Source organism: Pezoporus occidentalis, unplaced genomic scaffold (assembly GCF_034315485.1).
Source record: "Pezoporus occidentalis ecotype Australia unplaced genomic scaffold, CSIRO_AGI_Poc_V1 ctg137, whole genome shotgun sequence".
Taxonomy (NCBI): domain Eukaryota; kingdom Metazoa; phylum Chordata; class Aves; order Psittaciformes; family Psittacidae; genus Pezoporus; species Pezoporus occidentalis.
The window spans coordinates 415,670-442,548 of record NW_026913177.1 but is presented as its reverse complement, the minus strand read 5'-3'; the positions used below and the strand labels follow the sequence as shown (position 1 = coordinate 442,548).

The 26,879-nt window shown below is 40.0% G+C and overlaps 1 protein-coding gene across 14 annotated transcripts in view; it reads right to left on the bottom strand.

Moving 5' to 3' along the window:
- BRSK2 (BR serine/threonine kinase 2) overlaps nucleotides 1-26,879 on the bottom strand; it is a 331,220-nt gene that overhangs the window by 44,475 nt on the left and 259,866 nt on the right. For 7 of the 14 annotated variants that reach the window (XM_062609359.1, XM_062609362.1, XM_062609365.1 and 4 more), the window contains 6 exons: nucleotides 19,785-19,816; nucleotides 14,117-14,281; nucleotides 13,300-13,397; nucleotides 8,093-8,243; nucleotides 4,317-4,382; nucleotides 322-345 (listed from right to left, as the gene is read on the bottom strand). In XM_062609359.1, the coding sequence (XP_062465343.1) occupies nucleotides 322-345; nucleotides 4,317-4,382; nucleotides 8,093-8,243; nucleotides 13,300-13,397; nucleotides 14,117-14,281; nucleotides 19,785-19,816 (536 nt within the window). The remainder of the gene's footprint in view (nucleotides 1-321; nucleotides 346-4,316; nucleotides 4,383-8,092; nucleotides 8,244-13,299; nucleotides 13,398-14,116; nucleotides 14,282-19,784; nucleotides 19,817-26,879) is intronic. The other 7 variants (XM_062609358.1, XM_062609363.1, XM_062609366.1 and 4 more) reach the window with 2 other exon arrangements.

Here is a 26,879-nt window from a genome sequence, read left to right as displayed (position 1 = left end):
ATTCTCAGAAGGTGTCCTGGTATGTGCACAGTCTGAGGATAATTCTCTGTGCCCACAGACACTGAAACACAGAGACAAACAAGAGAACTGAAAAGAACCCAAAAGTAAATTATACGGAGTGTGACTCCAACATATAGCATACAAACACGCACAAAAGCACCAAAAATGCTTCTTCCCACATCTCTCTCTCTTTCTCCCTGCTGTAAAGCCTCAGTCACTGAAGTGTATAAGCCAGCATTGTATTTGTGAAGAGCAAATGAAATGTTTCTCTACAAGATACAACAGGTCCCGAAACAGGAAAAATCCAAAACTAGAGCTTACCCCAATGGATCAGCACTCGCCATCCTCGGAAAGGGAAAATGAAGAGAGAAGGAGAGAGACAGAGAGAGGGATGTGGAGGCAGGTGGAAAGAAGAGTAGGAAAAGCAGAGTGAAATACTGTTAGGAGTACTGAACGGTCATAATTATAGCCACTGGTGCCCATGTCTTCAGAGACCAGGAACACTAGGGGGACAGTTGCATTTACCAGAAAATAACTTTTGTCCTGCTTACAGTATTGCAGACACATCCAACTTTGGCACTGGGGAGTATGGAGAGGGACATACGAAAGCTGCAAAAAAAGAAAATCCCAGCCAAATCCCAATTAAAGCAGTCAGCAGAGCAATGGGGTCCATACTTCATGATGCATTTCTTTTCTGCCTCTTAGATAAGGCAGAGTTCTTATCAGACTGTTATCAAGGAAATTGTTCTTTTTGTCCCCAGTTTGCTCAGTGTAGTGTCCCTCTGTCCCCCAAGCTGGCCTGGTAAGAAGTACTTAATTTTTTTTTTTTTGCCACGAATGAACTGTGAAACATATTGGTTATTAAAGCATGCATTTCTGAGCCAGCTTGGGAGCCCAGGGTACAGGATTGTAGCTCAAGCTGTGAATCTGCTTTGATACTGGCTTATTAGTCATGATGGCCTTATAGTCAGGAATTCAGATCAGCTAGAACATACCAGCTCAGCAACCCAGTACTTATCTCTGTGGATGCCATCTTATGCTCCAGGATCTCATTTTTCATTTGAAATAAATTCAGTCTCTGGGTCTTAAAGGTTGCAAAGAAAACCTTTCAAATGTGAATGGAGAATAAATCAATGCTGTGCTGAAAAGAGTCTGAAACAGCAGCTCTAAAAGCAGAATAAATCTCTGGCATATTGACTTTGAAGCCTAGTGACAAAAACTTCAGTATTCTTAATTTTCCACTACTAACCAAAGCATTCAAGATCAAAAAGAACAGTCAGGTTATTAAGTTTTCAGGTGTGCAAGTAAACAAACTCAGGAAAGTGTCACCACCTTTTCACATTAATTTAGATTAGATTAGGAACAAACAAACAAAATAATCTGGTGTTATTAAGCCAAATTATTTTCAAGTCAGATGCAGCACTTTTTTTTTTGTCTCTGTTTCTTTCTCTCTCTCATTCTCCCCATTTTCAATAACAGGCTCCCAAGCTGCCAAAGCTACCCCTGGCTGGGTGAGGAAAATCCATTCTCCACAAGACAGTCACCAACAGAAATGCCAAATTTAATATATGCCCAGTAGATTTCACAGTTTACTGCTCAGTGCAACTAGCCATGCTTCTGGTTACATCAACATTGCAAATGCTGGGCTGGGCGACGCAAGGCAGTTTTGAGAAAAGTTAAAATTAAAACATAGTTAGAATAGAAAGAAAAAGCTGTTTTGCTACAGATTGACAGAGAAGTGGAAAGAAGCATTACAGTAAGTTTTTTTTCATGTGTTTGAGTGACACTCCATTTGTATTTCAGCCCGGAGTGCAAATTTGGGAAACATCTAATTCATATATATATACAAATACATGTATATGTATATATTTAGGGACAAACGCTGTCCTCAATTGTGCCTGTACAAATCTATCTACAGTGATGTAACTGAGAAGAGCAAATTGACACCCATTGCATACTGGAACATGTGTGTATATTTACACAGAAAATACACCCATATTCACACATGAAGAATATTAAAATGTAAATAGAATGGGTGCAAGAAGGTTGTTTCATTTTTCTTTCAAGTCATTTTCCCGACAGGGGAGGCACTGAAGAGGTTAACAAAGAGAATGAAAAGCAAATCAACAGTCGGGTAAAGGAAAAGGGAATGAGGTTTAAAAAAAATGAACAATCCCAGGACACAATAGACCCAGAAGCGCAGACATGTGCATTCCCTACTATACTGAAGCAAGTGAACTACGGAGCTGCAGCAACCCAGATACAGAAGAAGAGAAGCACTGAAAGAGGGGGTGAAAGTCAGAAAGAAAGAAAAAGAAAAAGAAAGGGACAGTGGCCTCAGCTACTAAGACAACCATGTGCATCTAGAGGGAAGGGACCCTTAAAGATGCAGTATTCCTTTAAAAAAGACATCATAAAGTTGGGTAATTGAACACTGGCCAAAAATTTAATGGCCACCATGATTAGCTAACCCCATTTTGCTGGGGTTCTCTTTGCTGCCTATCAATTCCTTTTATGTGTCCATGCACAGATCCAGAATCCAGGTCCTCTTGCTTTCCCACCACTGAGGTCCTTCATCTAACTCTTAGAAGTGGGAGGGAGGTAAGACCACAGAAAATGTGATCCTCCAAAAATGAGCTTGGTCCTTCAATGAGAAGGACCCTGGCTGATGCTCGTTCAGTGCTCTAACCTCCTCCTGCTGTACTCTGAAAAATATCACCTTTGAGAGGGAACACAAAATGCCCATGTGTATTTAAGAAATTCCCTCAGTGGTTACTGAAAGGCTGTTTCTTCTGCTCTTAACACAGCTGTAGCAGTTGCTAGAGAAAGAGGGACAATGAATGGCACTGGAAAAATCTGCTGAAAGACCCTTCTTCTGTCACAAACAAAATTTCTGCACTTCTCTTATGGGACCTGACTTTTAATTACTGTGGAAAAGCTCATCTTCAGAGTAGCTTCAGACTGACTTCTAATGCAAGAAATGCGGGTTCAAGAACAGAATTTTTAAGGGGAATCAGAGAAAGGAACAGGAATTCCCATGTCTATAGTAACAGTCTAGGACAGCCCAGTCACTAAAGACTATAACCACTACTTCTTCATGGCTGCAACACTTAGAGGTTTCTAATAGTTCAAGTCCAGTGTTTGTTCCTATCTTATCTTGGGTGCTTTATGCAATACATAAGGCACAACCTCTCCTGCAGGTGCATGAAGTTCTTCATTATGGCAGGTTTGAGAGTTGAAATGCTGGCTACCCAGGACTGCCTCAGCCTGCAAAAGGCCAAAACAGGGGCTGTCCCTCACACATTAAGTCTCCTGAGGTTTAAAGGTCACACGTATCTTTAAATACAAAGATTTTTATTAAAAGGGAAAACAGGAAGAAGAATGGTTTGCCAAGTCCACAGGTTCCTTTACAGAACCCACTGTTTCCCCCTTTTTGAATCATACAGAACACTCTTAACCTTTGAGTAAGCTAAGAGTTTGTCCAAAATGTATAAGGATTACATTTTGATGAAGAATTATCCAATTAGGATGCCAGTTTTTAACATTAGAGAAAAATTCTCTTTTTCTAAGACTGAAATTTTAGGAATAAGATGTTCACTAAAAGCCTTCCCAAAAGTCTAAACATTTTTGTTTGTTTGTTTATGGATCCACATGAGTCCAGTTAAACTCCCTAAATCTAGTGGCCTGCATGTCTTCCATTGTGCCTCTATTCACAGTTGTGAGTTATCCTTTTTGTTATTCTTCACCATCTGCCACTTGAACTCCTAGACTGGAATTATCCTCCAAAAACTCTGATCATCTTTTCCTCCTGTGCTCTCTGATGCAGCCAGGGTAGTCTTAAGGAGTTTGTCTCTTAGCTGCAGGGACTTAATATTTTGCTCAGACAGGATTTCCAAAGTTTCCTACCATTGTTGTCACTAAATCAGTTGTGTTGCTATTTCTAGTGCTGGGGGTGGAGCACTGTGGGCTTTCCTAGTGTTTTATATTCCAAAGCAGTCTTAGCAAGTATGTCTTCTACCCTGGGCATGCTCACTCATGGCAGAACTGAACCAGAAGTAGCAGTAGGATGAAATTTTAGTGGAGAAAACACTGGTACAGTCACAGTGTATTGTGTGTCTCACAGGCTGCATTGGGGATAGCCTCAAATGAATGGTACTGTACAAAAATATGTATAGTGTGGGGCTGTAAATATTCTACCTTCTTTCTTTCTCTCTAAAGAGAGAACAGCTATGTCCGCACACAGAGAAGGTAAGTACTGCATCTTTAAGGTCTCAGCAGTGAGGTAGAGGAGAGGAACATATTGTCAGTGTTTATACCTTTCTTCTTTGTTGAATTTGGGATTGGCTTCAGAGATATCCAGGCTTTTACTGAACATTGTTTTACTATGGCAGGAACAAAGCGAGAAAACAGAGTTACTAGTGTGGACATTTATAAAAGAGAGTCACCTGAAGCAATGCTGGACACCCGGCCCCCCAGCCCATCCTCCCCTTTTAAGCAATACTTTGAAAAACCTCTTTTACTTTCCAACTTGGCTCAAGCCAAGTTCATTATCTCCCCCTGACTTATGAGGTCTTAAGATGACTTCCCCCATGCATACTTGTAATCCCTGCTCTCCTTTACCCAACCAAAGTATCATCTACTTTGTCACATTGTCCAGGGAAAACAGACCATGCCTGAAGGCCCAAATTGCAAAGCACTCATTACTCAGACTTTTCTAGAAGACCTCAACACTAACCACAATCTGGGAGAAAAGGTTAAAATTGAACCATAGAGCCTCCTAGAGGAACAGTAATCCATTCTGTATTCTGATATGTAGGGTCCATTACCACTTACTCCCAGTAATATTCCCTACACTCCCTGCACAGAGAAATGCCCTTCTTTATAATTTTGGGTCCAAATCCCTGAAGCTTAGAAGCAAAGTTCCCTAGACTTTGCAGAAGGGCAGCTCTCTGTAATATATTTCCCTGGTAATATCCTTCACTGTTTCATAAAACACTGCTTTCTAATGTTAGCTGATCTTTCATGCAAGCTACCCACTTCAATAACCAGAAGAAAATGAATAGCGAATGAAGCCCATTTTAGAACAGTTTTTGGATTCTCACAGCAGAGCTGTTGAAAATTTCTGGCATACCTCTGACAGATTCTAGCTCCCATGGAATTCTTTCTAGTCTGTGTGATTTTGGCAAAAGGGACAAATTAGCTGGTGTTAAAACTAAGCTCAGAAGCTACCTCTTTTCTTTTGACTTTTCAACAAAATACCAGATAGTTTGAGAGGTGTGGATACCACAAAAGCAGAAGCAATTAAGATGTAATTATGAACTCATATACTTGACAACAGGGAAAACCGGGAATTTTAGGCTGGCTGGTGTTTGTGCATACTAACTTTGCCATATACAAAGACCCAATGGAGAGGTCAGCACAAACATTTCAAGGAGTTTGTAAGCTCAACAAGCAGCCTTTGTGCTGAGTTCTGCATCTCCGTTATCCAAAAGTAAGTCACTGAAGGTCTATGTTTTTCACTAATACTTTCTCAGCCTGTAGGGCTGAAGACTGCCAAGTTTCAAACCTCAGTGGAAAGATACGCCCTTAAACAAGCCAACACTAGACACATGTAATGTCCCCACATGCTTACCAAAAGCACAGTTCATCACACAGACACATAAACCAGAGGTTATAACATAAATCCCTGTTATGCAAGCAAACACCTATTTACTACTTGGAAAGAGGACAATAGGGCTAAATTACAGGACACATGGGTGTGTTCTGCCCACTGGTTAGACATGTATGACAGCTCAAGAAAGAAGCAATGGCTCTGTGTCTTTGGATGTTTACACAAGTCATCTGTGTCTAAACAGAAGACCTGTTCCTATGGTCCACCTCCCTGTCTTCCTAGTGTTGTAGGATAACAGCGCTTAATAGTCATCTGTTGAGACCAAAATTGTCACTCTTAAAAAAGCATCCATCTCTGGGATCTAAACCCGACTGCTGTAAAATCCACTGTCAGTAGGTTATTTCATGGAATATAGCATGCAACTAGCCATTAAAAATTCCCACTCTTGGTGGAAGGCACTTGTTTTGTTACTGACTGTTCTGACAGATGGTAACACATCAGCAATGCATCGTTCCCAGACAACCCCCATGCAGTGGTGTTCATTAATGAAGCCAGTTCAACTTACAAATGACTGTACTGCCAGCAACACAAAATGTGCTGTTGTCGTCTGTGGATGTGGATGGTATGAATTATGGAAGCTCACACATGGAGTAAAATAACATCTTCCCTTTAACCCCTTCCAAAACAAGTACTACCAAGCCCATCACCATCAGTAAGGGTGTTATTACATCCTTTTCTCCACCCTTAATCACACCTTTATGTCCAGCTCTGAGCTGTGGTATGCATTGTCCTGTATCTCTTTTGTGCCTGGCAGGTTTTGCTTCATCCTTAAGCCAAAGCCCTTCTTTATTGACATGTAGCCTGAGTCTGTCTTTGCTCTGAACTCACCTCAGACCTTTTGACTTCAATTGTACCCTCATGTGCAGAACTGAGTGAGACATTTAAAACCAAAAGTTAACCAAACTTTGGATAGCAAGACACAGCTTTGCTTCTCTGGATGTTTGAATCCAAAGTCAAAGCTGAGAGCTGGAAGAAATGGTTTCTGCTCTTGGAAAACTTTGGGATCAATCTAACACCTCCTGTTTGGAGCACTGTCTGGCCCTGGCAGCTTCATGACCCATGCACCTTCCAGGCACAAGATTAAATACTGCAAGCTGAATAAGGAGTGAGCAACTGTTTGCCTGTATTGTGGTCATCCTCATCACAGTGAGGCCCATGAATAACACTGAGCACGCCTTGTTCTGAACACTTCCTTTGCCCAGATTTCACACCAAAGCAACCTATATATTTAAGACAGGTTTCTAACCTACACTACAATGAAAAATCTTTATGGCAGTGCATCTCAAGGCCACATATCCAAGTCTGAATTAAATCCTAGCAGATTCTGCAAATCACCATTTTTCCCTCACTGTAGATAAAACTGAAACAGTTGCCCCCAAAACTTTCCAGCAATTCTAGGGGCCTCTGGACATAAAATTATTTCCTTTCTTCATCCAGTTCTCAGTCAGCAAAGGGAGTTTCTGGGCACAGAAGGCTCTTTTTGAGCAGATCTTTGCAGCTGAACAAAAAAATCATGTCATAAAGATGAAACAGAAGTTACAGCATCATCATCATACATTTATGTGAAGTGTTCTTTTATACTGATTGATTTATGCAAGTGTGAATCCAAATGCGTATGCTTCCCTTAGGCTAGTCATAGGGACTGAGGAAGCAGCTTCCATGGTTCACATAGGTGGACTTCCACAGTTTGCCTACTCTCCTTGCTTGAGAAGATATCATTTTCCTCTGCTGTTTCTCCACAAAACTGACAATTTTTTTTGATAGAAAAGAGCCAAAATTATACATATTCCATTACTTGACAGGCACGTGATAATTTGTTTGGGTCAGATGCATGCTGGCTCTGACAGCGTATTTTAGAGGCATCTTCAAGTTCCTGGACAGGGCTTTCCAGATTCAAGCTGTTCTGATGACATGGAGGGTGGGGTTCATTTCATTTAACTTTGGGTGCCCAAAAGCTAGGTACCTAGTCCAAGACTAGATTCCTGTTGTAGGCTGTGAAGACAGAGAGGAACAACCAAAGGGTAATTTATCTTAAGATTGTTAGAACAGAGGACATATGTATCTGAGACCTTCCAAAGCCCTCATCTGTCCCCACTACCTAGAGTGACAGCCTGTATCACAAGCTTAGACTGAATGCCTACGTTCTTGACAATTAAAAAGAGGTGAGATGAATCTTGTCCAGAGGATGTAGTGGTTTCCTGAGCAAAAGCTGTAAGCAAACGGAACCCTGAAGCCCCTGGAAAGACTGCTGGCCCTGTGTGCATAAGCGCTGCTGGCTGTCACATCATGTTGCAAATGTGTTTGGAAGTTGCAATGAGTGCTGGTGCAAACAGAATAGCTCCGCAGCTCTTTTGTATGTATAACATAAAAGGGAGGAGCAAACCCAGACAGGCAGGACTCCTGCGTAAAGCAGAGACCCACCTCTGTCCATGTTGTGCCATTTCAATAGCTCTGCGAGCAGGGACTGGGGAGCCGCCATCTGTCACACTGAGAACCTCCATCGACTTCCTTTCTGGACGCCGCTTCCCATGCCTGTTCAGCATTGGGGAGTCCACACGCTTCCTGGGAGGATCTTTAGGAAAAGAAAACACAGTCAGCTGAATTCGGCTGTGAGTTACCTCACACAGGATGGTCAAATCCTCTCCCAGCAATCTCACTCTCACAGCTCCCCTTACAGAGACAGGTATCATTGAAATGGAGCTGAACATTTGCAGTCTCTCCCTTCTTCCAAATTTGCAAACATTAAGACATAAGTTGCAATCCATCTACAGAGAGAAGGAGCACTGCAACTGCCCTGAATGTACAAGCACTGCAAAATAAAGGTACAACTATAGCACAGGTTGCAGAAATTACTTTGCAAAGATGATAAGAGTAATAACACAATGATGCCATAGGCATCACAGTACAAGCTGTTAGCCAGAGTATAAGCCATCTAGGGATCCTATATATATACTCAGGTTGCTACACCTTGCCTTTGATGTCCCTGCTAGCAAAATTAAATGTGACAAAGGCACATGAGTATACTATCAACTCAAAATTGCATTCTCCTCTGAAAATATATCCTTTTTTGCATCTTTAAGATTAGATTTCATGTTTTGCCTGCTGCTTTATATTTTTCCTCCTGCAACGTTACAAATTAAACATACTTGTCTATCTGGGATGAATCTCCAATAAGAGCTACTAAAATTTATTTCAGAGGTCATCTGAAAGCTTTTACTGATATAGTAACTGAAATGCTTTACACTTTTTATTGTGTAACATTTCTGAGAGGTATTGAAATGCTACTTTGACTTTGCACATTGAAAACTGAGGTATAAGAATGAGGTAAGTCAGTTCATTCTTAAAGTTGCTGGCAAACATTTATTGAGGTTCTGAGGAGCACCTAAATTGCTCTGAAAAGAGTTCTTTGACACCAAACTGCACTGCAGAAGGTGACTTGCCAAACCAAACCAATCCCATGGTGAAGCAGAGAACCAAATGCAGACCTGCTAAGATATTTTATTACTAACATATCTCATGGCATCAAAACAGTAAAGAGGAGGAAGACAGAAGAAAAATATAGAAGGATTTTCTTTTCTTTGGTAGGGCTATTCCACCATTCCACTTAAAGACAAATTTCTAATTTTAGTGAAGAGTCACCACTTGTAAAAAAATGCATCCTTCACCCCTGCATTTAGAAAGAAGCTCACAGTGCCCAGCCCCTAAGGCTTCATCCTCTGCCAGGACTGCTCTGAAAAAACAGAAATACCACAGACATAGTCTGATAGTATTATTTTTATTACCCTGCCCTCCTCCTCCCCTCATCTACTTGCTTGTTTCTTCTCTCTCACATCACGCTTTTTAGAACAAGATTCTCTTTAAAGCAGTGCTTATTCTTGAAACAATGAGCATGAGCAAAGACAGCTCAAATGCAAATAGGTAGTAATAACAACTGACCCCATTACCGTATAACTCATGTTCATTGAATTAATAGTAATAATGTTCCTATTAAAAAATAATTAGAAAAAAAGCAGTTGCACCTCATTCCATTTCAAACTATGTCCAGTAATAAAACATTAGCAGAAAATACTAGTAGATGCAATGACCTTCAGATTTCCTCCAGGAAAAATACATAGTGTGTAAAGTTAAGGGAAAAACAAAGCGAGATAAAGCTAATAAACCACAAGCAAGTGGTCAGAAGTAAGCTGGGACAAGGTTTAGACATTTCAGACTCTTATTTCTTCAAACAAATCCAAAGTATGAGAAAGGATTTACCTCACAGGACAACTGCTGATATCAGAAGTATGACTGGAGCCAAGTAACACACATGATGACAAAGCAAATACGTTTAGTATCCATGACAGGGTTTTGCAGATGAATATTAGCATTAGAAATGAAGGTGGAAGAGTGCAGTTTAAAACAAAGGAAAAAGAAGACGGAAGAAGAAAGATTAAGAAAGCAGCTAATGTCAAAAGAATGGAGATGAGTAAACTAAGACTGCATCAATGTTAGTTAATAATAGAGTACAGACAAGAAAGCTGGATACAGGCAAGAAAACCAACTTATGAATAGATATTTTAAAAGGCAATTTGATCTAGGCATGTTCAAACCAGAAGACTTTAGTAAAAGGAAATTCAGCTGAATGACACTTTCAAAAGTGACAGGCCAAATATAAGGTGGACATTAAAAGACAGTGAAGAAGAAATTCAAAGAAAAATTAGCTAAAGACTTGAATAATATCAAGCTATCAGAAAGCTTGAGAGGATAGCAGCCAGAAGATGGAATCAAAAGAACAATTAAGGAGGAGGATATCACTAACAAGCTAAATGGTTCTTTAATGTCAGTCCCTGCTGCTAAATATGCTGGAAGATACTGATTTCTAATCTATATTTTAAACTATCAAAGAGAGAGAATAAGCAAAAAGAGCAGGTAGTTAAAAGCAGCTATAAATTCAATAACAGCACTTCAGAAAAGTTTTATGGAAAATACATCCAGAAGCTTGCATGAGTGTGGCTGAGCTGCTACCAAAGATATATGATTCTTCTTTAAAATTGGCCACAATTCTACAGTACACATGGCTGAGAGTAGCAAGTATATTTTTCAAACATATTCTTTAAAAGGGTCAGAGTAAGAAATGACAGGGCACGGAGTCTGTCATCTTATCAAATGTAAAGACACTAAAGAAATAGTTAAATACACGGCCATCCTGCCATAAAGACTAAAGTGGTGTCATATAAAAATAGTAGGATATTTTGTGGAAGGACAAGAATTAAAAATAGGAAAAGCTCCAGTGTTTGCTCTTTCTCTGCAAATATTTCACATGGGGGGAAAAAAATCAAGTCCTAGTCTGGATCTGTGATAGCTGTGAGGATGAATTTTCCTTTTATTTCACATCCAAAAAGTGAAGTCATTCCTAAGGATTTTTATGGAGGGAAAGAGAATTGTATGGGTAATGATCCAATTATAAAGGCATTCAACTGGAAGATGGGAAACAAAGGTTCAAATTCTGAGTTTGAATGAGGCACCTACATCCTATATGGCTGTTCCATCCCAATCTTTTGTTCTCCAGTTTATTAAGAAGCTGCACCCCACAAAAGCTTTTTCTTCAAGAAGACATTAGATGACATTCATTCATTTACTGAGAAGTTTCTCATTTCTGTGTTTTCAGGTAAAGAAAATGAGCTGGACTTGGAATATGCTGAAGGTGGCCCTTCCCTGGCCCTTTAAGAATACTTCACATAGCTGAAAACAGACAAAAGGGACATCAGAGGAGAGCGCTAGTCTGAGCTGGCCATATTTTTACCTGCATCCATCCTTTCTGAGACCTAACATGCAAAGAAAGATGAAAAAGCAAAAAACTCTGAGATACTTTTTTTTTTCCCTTTTTTTCTTTTTTTGGCAAGAGCTCAGGCAGTGCACAACTCTCATGAATGTGGTTTCTTCAAGCTGCTGTTACTAACTGTTACTTTTTCTCTGCTATTCTTTGTGCAAGGCCACTGCTAATGGCTGATGACGAGATATTCATCAAAAGCATGAGTGCTCTTTAATTAAACTTGCCCCATGCTCTCAGAGATACCACTGGGAACACAGGAGGTAGAAGTCCCCTGTGGAAGAGAAAACACAACCTACAAACACATAAAGAATATCGCTTAAAGAGTCTAAAATGTGCCGATGATACATTCAGAGTGGTGTTTCCCTGTTGGGTTCATTTTCTTTCTTTGTACAAAGAAATACAAGAGTGGAGCATAATAGTTCAAACCATCAAAATACTTTGGCATGTGGAAGAGAGATATATGATATATTTAGGGTATAGCTACATATTCACTTATATGCTGGATATGAAGATTCTAGAGTCACCTTGCTTCTCATGAAAAAAAACATTTCTAAGCCAAGATGATGGTGTCTTTATATGGCAGGATAATCTGTTTGAGTCAAAAGCTGATCAGTAAAGTGCTAGATGACAAACTGCACTGAGCAAGGGGACACAGGACCTAGAGTTGGGGTATCTACCTATCTTCATCAGGACCCCTGCTAACATGTTCTCTCTAGCCCCAACCAGGTAAGAGTTTAAAAATTATGTGTTAACTAAGAATTTCCATCTCTTCTCCCACAGAAAATATTTCTCTGCAAAATTATAGGGCCTGGAGCCTGGAACTTGGATAAGGTAATAATTCAACAGAGTATTAATAAACTTACAATTCCATATACTACTGCCCTGTAGACTTGGGAGATTCCAGGCTTTCCAGTGAAAATAAAGAGCACTTTGCTTCTAGCCTTCAAAGTGCTGAAATAAAATAGCTGAAAATCACAACACTATTAAATGTAAAATATAATAAATGTAAATATAAAATGTAAATATAAAATGCAAAATATAGTAAAAATGCTGTTTCATGTCATTGATAGAAGTGACTAATCTTTTATCAGTTACACTTTTGACACTCTGCAGAGCAAGAGTCACTTATATAGTTAGGGAAGCATCTTATGTGTTATCTAGATTAATGAAGTCCTTGCTCATCTGCAGTACCCTAAAATACTAATGAACAGTTCTTCAGGAATAAAGTGGTATCACAAAAGCTTTTTAAGATATATAATCTTAGTGCATATTAAGCTTTTAAAATCTTTCTAAGACGGTCCAAACACACAAGTTTGATGTACATACTATAAACAGGTGATGCTATTTATACTTTCAACAGTGTATATGTTTACCTACAGAAAAGAGAAAGTGTGCACATATAACTTCATTGGGATACAATATTACACAGTCTTATTAGCTGAAAGCCAGAGGTAGGATTTCTGCAATACTGAATGTAGATTATTAATTAGGAAATCCTGCCACTAGATTATACCACTTCTAAACCTTATCTACTTCCAGAGAACCAGCTTGCGCGTTCATGTGATATATTTGAAATCAAGACCAACTTGGATGTTTCCGCACTGTGAGACAGCCATGTCCTAAAAAATTTAGCCTTTGTGTTTAACCACACAACAGACCTGCCTGCCTCAGGCTGAAGATGCTCACCAATTCTGTACACCATTCCAGTGAGAAGGTAACAGTGGTGCTAAGGTTTGGGTATATATTTCAAAAAAAAAAAGGTGAAAAGGAATTAGTTGAGATAGGTTCATGGTGGCAGAGATCATATCTGGAGTACCTATTTCATTTCTAGGGGGAAGATCCTCATCTTCATGACTAGGATATCTCTCCTTCCGGTCAAGCAGAAGAAAATAAATCATTTTTTCTTGGTTTTCTCTGAAAAAAAAACAAACAAACTTTAAATTTGAAGAGGGAAAAAAAACAACCCAAACCCACAACAAAACATCAACATGCAGATGAAGCCTTCTCATCAGTTACAGTTATTGTGAATAACCTCGTCACGGTCATGAACGTGGCAGCTAGATACATCACCCACAAAGCTTTTGAAAACCTTGCTGTCTCCAACAAGCAGTTAGTGAAAAAGGAAAAATGATTCCCATGTTACACACAAAGAACACAGGCACAAGACAGAAGAGGTAATGTGTCCATAGGAAGTCCAAACTAAGAGTGGTGGCAAGACAGTTCTTCTGAGCCTCTAAGTGCTCTTTCCACTACATGTCTCTCTTAACACCTCAGGAAATACACCAGCTCTCAGGAGGCTTGAAATAAACACAGATTTGCCAACAATGGCATACCCAACACAAACCACAGCAACAAAACATCCCCATCTGGACCGCCCATCTTTTAATGAAGTTACCTTGCCTCACAGCAGGAGAAGTGACAGCACCATGCCCCCAAGGCTTCTGACACCTGGTGCAAGAAAGGCTCAGTACTTGCTCCCAACAACTCACTAGTAAATGAGTAGCCAGAGGGCAAGAAGTTGCTACTGGTCCCTCACAGTGAGAGACATTAGTTGAAGTGCTACCTCTCCCCAGGTTTATAAGCATCCCAGCCCACGGACACGCAACTGTTAGGAAGACTGAGCAAGTGCTTACTCTTCTGACAACAAGTCCTGTAAGAGTTTATTTCGGTCACGGAAGCAGCCTAAAGAGTGCATGCTATCTAACACATCTGGATCAATATCCTCCAAGGAAGGGAGAGAACGAATCTGCACCTTTCGAGGGATTGGTTGCTCTGGTTCTGGCTCATTCTTACCCCCTCTGCAGAGGAAAGAAGACGAGAGAGAGAAAGGGGGCAGGGAAAGAAGGAGAGAAAAGAAACATGAGTTACAAATGAACCCATACTCTGAAACACAGCCTGCAGCAACAGATGGAAATAGCTTGTTAAATTCCCACTGAGTGACCAGAGCTCCCAACCAGACAGACAATCTTCTCAGAAGAAACTGCCATGAAAGCTAAGAGTGACCAGTACCTTGTGGATTTGGGTCTTTAATGAGAAATGTCCGCATTCAGTCAGAAAGGCAGTAGGAACTTCACTTACCAGTGCACTCATAGTTAAAGCAGCTGTTAAGCATCCTAATGCCAAGCATTCATAAAACACTACAAGGTTTTAGAGATGGTGTCCCATCAGCAGCGAGACATCAGGCTATCATGCTGAAAAGTACAATCCGAATGGTTCTCTTTCAAAGAAGGAGCTGTTAACAAACCTTCACTATTTTGCACCAATCGTGATTACAGCTGGCATTGCAGCAGTTTCTTTCTTTAAAGCTTCCAACATGACTGAAAGACCTCATGTTCAGGTCCCAGCTTGACACACTTTAAAGGGTTTTTGAGGAAACTGCCCTGCTTATTTACATGCCCAAATACAACGATCTGCTTCTTTTCAGACACACAAATTTGAAAATTGTGGCTCAGGTCTAAGTCCCAAGGTGAGTGGCAGACCTTGGAATACACAATTAGCCGTAGAGCATATTACTCTCTCAAAAGCAGTAACACAGGCTTCCTGCACAACTACCTCATCCTATTCACTAGGCTCAGGAAATACTAATTATTAGTTGAAATTAAAGGCCCTGACTGTAAAAAACCGATCAAAGTGTCAGGGTCTCTATAATTGACTGAATGATATATATTGCAGGCACCCTGAATACCCTTTGATTTTGTTTAGGTAGGTAGTGAGCAATTTATGTAAACTCTATCTACCCAAAGAGGTGGGTTTGGCAGTAGTGGTATTCTGGTTGGAGCAACTGTCTACCCTGAGTCTTTGCGATTTCTCAATGGATGCTTTGTGTGATATTAAGGTTTTCATACTCTCTGGGTAAGGTCCTCCCTTTCGATGTTGAGGATTTCCTACTCTGTGGGTAAGCTTCTCCCTTTTCTTTCTGTGATATAAATGTGTGACTGTTGGGTCCAAGATCCCAGGATGGGCAACAGGAATCTAGAATATTTAAATTGCACCAGCTGCAAGTATTTGCTGTTTATAGGGATGTGTGTGGGCAAGAGATTCTTCCTTTAGATGCTAACAGAAATATGGTTAAAACTTGTGAACTTACTTGTACAGCTTAAAATGTTCTGGGCTCAGATGTGAACTATCCAAGCACCTACACAGAAAAAGGAGCTCCAAATAAAATGCCCCTAAGTTTTTATTGGGTAGGTTAGAAAGAAACCCTGGTAGGATCATACACGAGCTTGAGGTCTCAGCTAGTTCACCAAAATTAGAGTCAATGCAGATTATCTCCTCTGAGGTAAAAAGGTAAAAGTCATTGCAGCAAGGGCTCTGATGCTAGCACAGAGCAGTTACATGCCATCACAGGAGACTGCTAGATGCTACTTGCAATTTATTTTTAAACAAGTTGAAATGGACCTGTGAGGCATCTGCTCTGTTAAGCATGTCTGTGGGACATCACTTGCAGACTCTTCAGGAATTTTCATTTTATCTTCTCTTGAAGCAGTGAAAATGTGCTCATCCCCTTCTGGATACATGTCATGGAGTCACTCTGGTGTGCATTACATGGGTCATGACAATATGGGTCAGATCCCACTTCTCTTACACTGAGCACTCACACATCCTGCTCATTTTTACTCAGTTTAGGATGCTGGAAGCAGAATATACAGGACAGAGGAAGAATCTCCACCTTGACATTCGTTCTTGTGTTTCAAACCACTAAAATGGAGCTTCTGATACCCTCCTGGAGTCTCACAGAAGTGTCTGTGTCTTCTGCAATGACAGCATTGTCCTGAATTAAACGGCTAGATTAAGAAATTCTTGTTCAACTAAAGAAACATCTTATTCCTTGAGTGCCCTGTTGTTAAGAGGTAGCTGTTCCTACCTCTTAGCATCAGGATCTATCTCTCTGGAGGTAATAAGCAATGATTAGATCATAACCTTGTTCTATTAAAGCCAATGATGACCTTGTCATTAAGATAAATTCTTGCAGGATAGACTTTTGAACAGCAGCTGAGTGTTTTTGGTTTTTAATCATCTGCAGTTCACTTCTAAAAAGTATTGACTTAATTAATCACTCATTATGTTACAAGCAGATGTCCTTAAGATAATTGAAAGAGATTAAAAAGAACTATTGTTTTTGGAAATATTCAGAAAATCTGGCTTTCCTACTAGAGGACCACATCTATAGCAGAATATCACCTGCAAACTTCTTTTGTATCAGTCAGCATGGGAGCCAATTTTCTAGAGAGCACAGCTTGCCATCTTCTGTGCACTGAGAAGTAGCTTTTCCTTACACCCTGCACCTGGTCAGCTTCAGACACAGTCAGGAATTTTCACACCTCCTCATCAGGTACAAGTGAAATCTGCAAAGTGCCTTGTCATTTGGCAACTCAATTCAGTGCTTCAGGAAGTGAAAACCACCAGGTCTGGGCTGTGATTGGCATGACTGTATTGCCTGTTCCATTCCCAGTCTAGCATAAAGTGACAAATCTGTTGCATTTGTTGCCCACATAGACGTCAACCAGTGTCACACGATGAATACTGCAAATCACGTATATTTTTTTAAAGGCCTGCATGAATGTAATTGCTGCTTTAAAACCCACCCTCTTTTGTGAGGATCGGTGCATACAATGGCTGTGATTCCAGACCAGAGCAGACTTTTTCAGTCTCTCCAGGAAATCTGCTGGTGAATCAAACCAAGATGCACATTTGCATCAGTGCAAAGCAAAGCAGAACTGGTACAGTTATGTTTTTTTTTTCCTGATTTTAGTAAATTTGGTACCTTCACAATTAGGGCAATAACTCAGTGTTACAGCAGTATGTATTTAACATAATAGCTAATTTTGCCCTCTTGCTTTATTAAAAAAGTTAGAATAGCTGCTGTTTATTTGCTGATTTATGATAACCTATGCTTGAGTTAAAAAAGAACTATTTCAATTAAACAGTCTTAAAAACCCTCACTGAATTAATTTGGGTGGAAGAGCAAGAAGAACTGGAGGTTGGTGATGAAAGGTTTCTCTCTGGTTTCTTTTCCTTTTTTTAGGCTTGTGAATCATGATTTCAACTTTCAAGACCTGTTCCTCTGTCTGCCTAGTCTCAAATATAATCTTTTCCTGGGCTTTACAATAGCCTTAATATTTATCTGAAAAATTAAGTGAAATCACTTATATGTTCTGAGTACAACTTTCAGGTCAGTAACCTATATATGATGAAGAATGGAGATTACATAGCATAGTGGTGTTACATGTAATAAAGAAAAAATGAAAGATGTGAGCAAACAGCCTCATAGTAAAACACTTATAACCCCTCCTTCTCAGTCAGCATCACTATTTCCAAGCAAAATTAATGCAGAGAGGCTGTGAAACATTACCAGATGAAAGTAGTTGAGTTTTGGAGGTGGCAGGGTTATTCACAGACTAAATTTAGCCAAAACAGATTAACCTCCTTAGGTCAATCCAAGACCAGTACAGAGAAAATGACAGAGAAAGTCATTAAAAAAGCTGTTTTGAACAGAAATTTTGTTTCAGGCAAACTGAGTATACTTCTGGGAGAGCCTTCCTCTCTATGTACTGACTACACTGGGAATTTAGGGGAGAGCTGCTTTTGCAAAACTCAGTTTCTGAAAAAAGCTCCAGATGCTATTTCCATTGGGGTAGAAAACCGTTTACTGTGTCAATCATCAGAAAATCTGACCTTCATTGAGAAGTACACTAAAATGTTCAAACACGTCTGCAAAGAAAATAAATCTTCAAATTCTAAATCTCGAATAAAGTCATGAAATAACACCTGCCTAATTGTGCATGTGAGCCTGGGACAGCAGTCTTCTGACAGGTGAAAACTTCCATGCAAAAATCTTGAGGAGGGTTAGAGTAATAATGTAAGTGCTCAATAACATTTCATTTTATTTCCTGTTCCAGTTCTTATCAAAGCCCAGAGAAAGTCAACTCCATGAAGAAACAGAGGTGATCAACTGTCCAGACTGATGTAAACAGCATTTACTTCTGCAATTGCTAATAAGACATAACAGGAGGGGGATTTCAGCGATTACAATTAGAGATTTCCCCCCCTCCATTTCTCCTTCATTTTTCCATGAGAGTTTAAAAATAAATTGATACTGCAGCAAACAACACTCCAGTCCTCCTTTGTTTTAAAAAGGTGGCATGCCTGGTAACTGTAGGGAGCATGAAAAAGCCACGGGCCGAGTGCTGCCACCATTTCAGGTGAACTAAGAAAAAAACATGTTATTCAACAAACTGTTGAATGCCCTCAGGTCCTATCGAAGTCAGGTAAATCCAGAAGTGAACACTGCCCATAAGACAGAGAAAACAAAAGAAATCAAAACCAAAGGTGTTTGGGTTTGTTTTTTTTTTCAGTTGGTGACAGGCTTAAATGCTTGTTCGTATCATCCTCAAGTATTTCACAAGAGCCTAATGATAGGATTAGGAAGGCAGGACTTTTCTTATCACCCACCTGGGGAACCTATAACTATGCTGACCCTGAGAAACATGTATCAAAGCATCATCTACTTGTTTAATATGTGAAGTATTCTCCCTAGTTTGATTAAGTTATCAGCACATAAAAAAATGTCATTTACTTAGGTTCCTTGAAATACCATTAAAGCTACACAAAGTGCAAGGTCATTTTTAAAAGCTATCAATCTTCCTTATACCCAAACCACTAGACAGGCACGTGGTTTTCTCAGAGACCTCCTGTTTCACTGTCAAGACTGCTGCTTTTAATCAAGTAACATAACTACTCTCACATCAACAGGTTACAAGGTCAGAAGCAGCCTCTTAGCTTGCTGCAAAGAAGAAGGAGTAGGGATTAAGACAGAAAAGCTCTTGCTCACAGGTGCGTACATACAAATATCATACTTTTTGTTTCTACTTCAGAGAAAAGACACAAAGAAACAAATGAAAGCTTTCTTGTCAAGAAGGTATTACAAGGGATTGTCTGTAGTACTTGGATAGCAACCTAAATATGTCTGGCAGTTGGGGGGGGGCGGGGTTGCTGATGACTTGTAGGTATCTTTTGAATACAGCAGGTTGCTGGACTGAAGATCTTATTTCAAACAATTGTTAGCCACCGTATAAAAAGTTCCTGGCTTGATATAGATACACATGACATTCTGTGAGTAGCAAAGGGAAAAAAAAAACAGCAAAAGATTAGATGCCTTTCTGTCCTCTGCCCCCTTCTTCACCTGTGTGAAAGCTGCTTTCAAACTCCAGTTCCTTTCCTCAGAGATCACTAGAATATCAGCTCCCATAACAGAACCAGTAATGAATGCATGCAAAAGTGAATTTAAAAAGTGTTACTTACATATACCATATGTGTTTCTGAATATGTTCTAGCTGTAAAGTAAAAGAAAACAAGGAATTAGTGCCATGAAACAGAAAAAACAAATCCACAAGACATTCTTGTTCAAGGCTTATTCAATTAAGCCTAACATTGCATAGGTGGATCTGTGCAAAGAACAGGAAATTTATGCTGCAAGAAAAAGCATGCTTATCCTCATCCAACCCAGTGGAAATGAGGTTACAATTCTGGACGTAAGGAATCAGACAGGAGCAAATCTCAGCAAAATGCTTATGTACAAAGCTTCACAGGAAGTGTCTTGGCAATTCTTCCAAAGTAAGTTTGCTTTAGAACTTTGGTAAGTTCTTCCCTTCCTAAGCCCTTCCTTCTATAACCTAACTGAAGCCAACAAACTGCTCCTTTCTGTATGTGCATAATGGCTGAATCCTTACCCCTGAAGTTCATTTCTAGTTTTGTTCTGGAAAAAGAGAGTGAGAGAAGGAAATAGAAATGGGTTCAAGCAAAAATGTCAATAAACAAAATAAATTGTGCATGTGTGATATGACCTTCTGCCAGCACCCATTCTTGATAAGCTTCATGTTTATCATTCAAATCTAAAGACAAAGTAGAGTAAGTTGCTATGCAATGAAGGACTGATCAAAACTGAACAGCAGCCTTGTTCACCTATGGAAAGCAGATCTCAGAAAATGTTACAAGATGACCATGTTTTCCACAAGCATGGGGAAAATAAAGTTACATTGTTTTTCCATGAGAAACTCTTCACAGTAGAGATAACAAACTATTCATATGACAATCTTACAGCAGAACCTTCCTAACTTGGGTTTTCAGCATCATTACAGTAGAAAAGAACTTTTCATAGATGATGAGGGCCTTTTCATTATGTGGACAACATTTCTCATGTTCTTCGTTATGAAGAACCTTCGTATGTGCAGAACAATATGCACACTCACTGCACACAGGTTTGTGTTGTGCAGCATGCAGGTGAAAGGAAGGGGAGAACTGGAAGGAAACTCCACTGCTAATAGCTATGAGATGAAATCACAGACCCATTAAACTGGTGAGGAAGAACAGAGACAGCTGTCCTGCTCTTCCTACTTTCCAATTCTATTCCAGATTACTGAGAATCAGAGAGGGGGGGAAAGAGAAAAAAAAGACCAAGAAAAAAAAAGGAGGAACAGACAAACAGACAAACAGACAAACAACAAAACCTCAGAGATAGAAAGTAGGTATTTGCCACAGAGAAAAAGGAATCAGAGACCTCTGTGCTATGGAACAATAGCTTCACGTCTGGGAAACCAGGGAGATCTGAGGTCAGCTCTATATGAGATCATTTTTTAAGTGAGACAAGGCTTTTTCTGAAAACAACAAAACAACAGAATGCAGCTTAGGAAAGCATGAAAAGAGACTGGAGGGATCACTATGAGAGACAAACAGCCTCCTTTAGAACCAGGAAAGAACATATCAACACTGCAATCAGAGGTGGAGTTGGTACTTGCATATCTAGCTGTCTTCTAGCCAGCTGAGGTGCTGGGAGCACCAGTGCCCCCCAGAATGCACATCCGTGGGCCCAGGCAGACTTGCACTGCTTCCAGCTGTGGCCTCAGCTCTGCCACAATAATTCCCCCTCATCACAATTCCCCGTGCATTAGGTACTCCTTTCATCTCTGCTGATTCAGAGAAAACTCCAGGAACAAACTTGCCAACAAAGTTTTCAAGCTGACAAGCAGGTATTCTTTATTGCGGCGCCAGGCGACATGGGGGATAGCTCCTCCTAATGTGTGTCTATTAAGAGAAAGGTTGAGTATTCCCAACACACTGCCATTTCCCTTGACCATCTTAACCCGAGATAAGATACACATTATGGGTGTTCCCCTAACAAGCCTGGAGACACTGTCCTCTGCCTTTTGGTTTTTCTGCAAGCTGAGGTACAAATGGAACATGAGAAGAGCATATTTTATGCAGTTTCCATGGGACAGGATTTTAGCATGGTTACTTATCAGGTCCATAGTACTGTAAGGATGTTCTAAGAAGTGTACTGTACCTCCTCTGCTTGGTAAAACCACCCTAAGAGATGCATATCTACTCGTTGTTTCTTATATACCACATGGAGGGTTAGTGACATTAATGATTTCAGACAAGATGCAGATGATACAGCTAAGCTATGTCCGAGACTCTTTCATGCTTGTTTCTCCTGCTGCATTTTCTGTCTCCATGGGTCACGTTGTTCTTTTGTGCCTGTGATATCCAGAAATGCCATGGTGAAGCAGACAACAGCACTTCATTTTCTGAGTCCAGAGAGGGGGAAGAAAGGAGGGTCACCAGTTCATGTCTTAAGTCACAGAACCTCTGGGCTTCTTCAGCAGAGATGTCAAAGAGAAACCCTTTCTGCCCACCCCTGCTGATCAACCTCCTTCAAGGTATTGAACCCACAGCATTTTTCTGAAAGAGAAGCCCCATAGCACCTTGATATACATTTGAAGGTGTATGAGAGCTCTCATGGCTGCTGTTTATCTACACATCTGCCATTCAATTCACATCAAAACCACTGCTGGGAAGTACACTGGGATATCCCAGATATGAAAAGTATTCTATGAAACCGATTTCTATGCTGATTCAAACGTAATTGCATTGAAATGTTATTACAAGTGTGCTTGCTGCTGCCAACATCTTCACTGCTTTTTTAAAGGTAATTAATTAATGCTTTGTTGCTTTTCGTCTGCATTAAAGTGACAGGAGGGTTATGGGAGGGCGACTGGTTTTGACAAGGAGAAGTCTGTATGCTTTTTACTATGCAATGCAGGGGAGGGAGATACACAGTGGGAGCTAATCTTACTCCTCCTGCCTTCATTTAAACACAATGTTTAAATGCATTTAAGTGACAAAGGCATTTAACATCCCTTCCCAGAGGGTTCTTCTTGCTGTTTGCATATGAGTGCCAAATTTAATACCATTTTGTGGAAGCTGTAAAAATACTGCCTCCTAATATCTTCTAGTCATTGCAGGCAACTGTCTCATGACGCTGTCTCTAAAACAAAAAAACATGCTCAGATCCTTTGCATGTGCACAGTCACAGGAGAGACTTCTCAAAGCTAAAATGCTGTAATGGAAGGAGAGGGGGAATTCCTGTATCATGGTTTTATGTAAAAATATTTCCAGTATATATTAAACTTGTGTACTGAAGTAGCATTTAGGAACCCCACTCGCAGATGAGAGATCCATTGTGATACAGAGCTGTACAAGCTCATCTGAAAAAGAGGTCTCCTCCCCCAAGTAGCTTACGTCTGAATTTTAAGGCAGGGAACAACAGATGGAGACAGACAGGCAGATGGAAAACAAGACAGTGCTGTCTACATCCTCGGCACTGATCTCAGCAGAGCAGTTGCCAAACTAAAAAGTTCTGACCTGAAGAAAAACTTTCTCAAAGTCTGTGGATATGGATGAGGGCTTCTGGGCTTGAACTCATGTCAAGTTTCAAATTTCCCTGTCCAGAAGGGGAACAGTCTCAACCCCATCTGTGCACTAAATCAACCCACACCTCTGATGAATCTTCTTCATTCAGAAGATCCTCTAGTCTGAGTCTGAAACCTACTGTAATGTCAAGATAGAGGCTTTTCTTGACCAAAGGGTTCATGCTGGCAGTGCAAACAGCACTGGCAAAACCATTATCTGTGTCAGCAGTAGCAGCAGTAATATAGGAGCCTCATGGGGCCTTGACAAGGGCAGGTATCACTGTGCTACGTGCACAGTGCATGAATAGGTCCTTGGCAGCCAAAAGCTTACAGCCTAAATACATCAACTGGACAATTACCTCCACCCTACCAGTGGTGCAGTGCGATAATTTAAATGATGTGATAGGTGCCTTACCATACGACCTTCTGGAAAAAATTAAAAAGGAGTCAGATGAGGTTTCCCTCATTTTTTAGATGCTGTGGCCCACCATTAGCATACCCTAGACCCCCCCAAAAAAATCAAACAGGGAGCACAGAAGAGATTCTGAAAATGTGTGTAATTTAAATTGGATAATATTCAGAGACGGGTATTTCAGACTACGTGGAAGACAAGTCAATCTACTCTGGAATAAAATGTCAACACTGGAACAATAATAGCTTTATCAGAATAGTTTATTCTGCAGTATCTCCTCTGATCCACCTTGCTCTCAGACAAAGTTTCAATACCGCTCATCCATCTTTAAAAGGAACGTGGACCAAAAGCTCATTACTCTCCTGCCTTCGTATTTCTGTAGAAGAAAATATTGTCTGAGAACACAAATGGATTCCACTACAGGAGCTGTAATTCTCTGCTGTAGAGATGCTGAATCACTTGAAACCTCCAAGGGAAAAAAACATTCACTTTCTGAAGAGCACATAACTAAAAGAAACCTTATCCTGCAGTACTGCAGGTACCAAGAGGACTCATTCTCTTCCATAAACCTTCTGAAACTTAAAACTAGTTAATTTTTCCCTCCTGACATTACTACTAGAAACCTGTTGCAGATCTCCACTAATATAGCTAATATGCTTTTTCTAATTTCTAGCCTAATTCCATGTAAGGCCATTTGACATACATTTGTTTTTGAGCCAGTATCTTCCTTTAGTTTAAATAATCCTTCCCTTCTCAGTTATTACCTCTAATAAATATGCAGACAGACAGTACAACCTTTCTTGACATCATATGTTTAGATTAAGTGGAGCTCTTTTAGGCTGTGCTATTCAGACAGGCTGTCTCAAATGCTGACCACCTCAGTACTTATCCTTTGTTTGGTTTCATCTTTCCTGAATATGGGTGGTCAGAAATATCATGGCCAGCAGCTAGGATCAACCTGTGCAGTCTACTGAAAGAAAGACATGGATTCTTTCATTTTAAAGCATGTGTAGTAAAACAGGCTTAGTAAACAAGAGCGGTCAAGGACATCCGACTAACCATACCCGAGGCTACGTAATATACGGTGAGAGTGAACAATATTCCACTAAGACATAATAAAGTCTTCTTTCCATAAATGAATCATATACAAAGAAAGGTAAGACCTATTTCTCAAGGCAGGAAAGGGCCAGCAACAGTAATGCTGAATATCCCTTTCTCCATTAAACCTCCCAAGCTCAAACACTGAAGCCGAATGATGACAGTTAAATGAGAATGCTAGTTCTGTTTTTGTTGATCATTTTAACAGATGGACTGGGGAAGGTGTGGGTGTGCTGTGAAATGGCAATTACTGCAGGGAGGGAAATGCAGTTGGGTGAAAAGGAAAAGAGATACAAATAATAATAATAATAATAAAGGAACAAAGCAGAGAAGGGAAGAATGAAAGAAAAAAATTCTAGTGACCTTACATTTCATTGTATTTTTGTGCTCAATTGAACAGCGAGATATTGAGCAAATGATCAGTAGTATTAACAGCTACATCTGTATGTATTGTACCCAAGCCACAAATTCGCTCACATCTTTATAAAAATATCAAATTGATTCAAGTGAGATATTTTCTAGGAATAGAGGCTTCCATATAAACCCATATTTATACCCTTTTTCTTAGGACACAGCTAAAATAGAATTCAGATCTCTCCTCAAAATGAACTAAGTATTCCTAGCTCCTGTGCAGTAAACAAAGAGCTCCCTTCTGCCTAGCAATCTCAGCAAACAGCACACTAACAGCATAAAAGTGTGACGACAGTAGGGACAGCAAACTGAGAACCTAAAATAATAAAAATAAGATTGCAGCTAATAACAAAGCCCTACCCATTTTTCCTCCCAGCTCTCAGCTCTTGAATATGTATGATTTCAAATTCTTATTCACAATTTACTGGTTAATGCTTTTCAATAACTATCAGACCTGTTTTTTTTTGCCTCCCTAAGGAAATAACAGATTAATTTTGATAAAGAAAAGGGGGGGTGGGGTGTGTGTGCGTGTGTCACTCTGGGACCCGGATTTACCTTAACTGTTTTCTCTCTTAATCGTGTACATTCTCTGCTCTATTGCACAATTCAAAATGCTTAGGGACTATGCTCTGTGTAAAAACTCAGAACAGTCTGAAGAAGATCCAACACCTGATGATCTGCTCCCTGGCATACTCAAACCATCTCAGTGATCTCTGTGAGGAAAAAAACCCAACAAAACCATCAGAAAAAATGTTTACATTATAGAAAGGAAACTAACCTAGAAAGGGACTCTGTGACTTTTCAGCTGCCTCGCATGTCTGGGTATAGCTTTAACCTTTGCAGTGTTCATTCCATGAAAATACTTCGAAAAATATTCTTTCTTTCAAAATCAGTTTTAAAAAAAACACTCTTAAAGTGCTTAGTATTTATTTTCCTCAATCACTGCTACTTTATGTACAGCAAACATGATGACTACTGGGTTTGCAAAAGCAGGGATATAAGTAAGAGCATGAAGAACTTTTCACCTACGTCACCAAACAGAGCACATATTTCTTTCATTTCATAATGAATGAAAGAAAAACCCAGCTGCAGCTGTCAGGTAATGCTGTAAAGAAAGTTGTAGAGGGAGTTTCAGCTGCAGACAGATGTCTGCATCTCATCACAGCTGGCACAGACTGATGCTGTTGTTAGCAATCTCAGTAGAGAAGACAACCAGTGATCTGAGAGTTTATTTATAAATATTTTAGCAGACTAAAGAACCAGGAGGAGTTTTAAATTTACATTTCTTTATACATACACCCACTCAGAATCTGTGAGCTCAGTAAATCTGTATAAAATCATCACTATAGCCTGACAATAGGATTTACAAGGGCAATGTACCCATAAAGGCAGACGCCTCCACTGACAAGCAGGCAATCTTGCTTTCCAAAATGATTTTAATTGCTAATTTTTTTTTTTTTAATTCCCCCAAACATTAAACCCAGGGTTAATGAAGGATACAACTACTATACAGTGCTCACCCTTGCAAGGTCTCTATTGCAGTGATGGCATGTATCCTATCTGAAAAGAGTCAGTGCCGAGTACCAGGAGCTCAACACTGTGGACCTAATTGTGCTCAGGACCACAGGGCACAAGATGAAAGAGCAGACAGGAAGACACTTGCTCTGAAGTCTGCTAGAGGATAATGCAGAGCAAATACAGGATACAATACAATGCAGGGTGCATGGC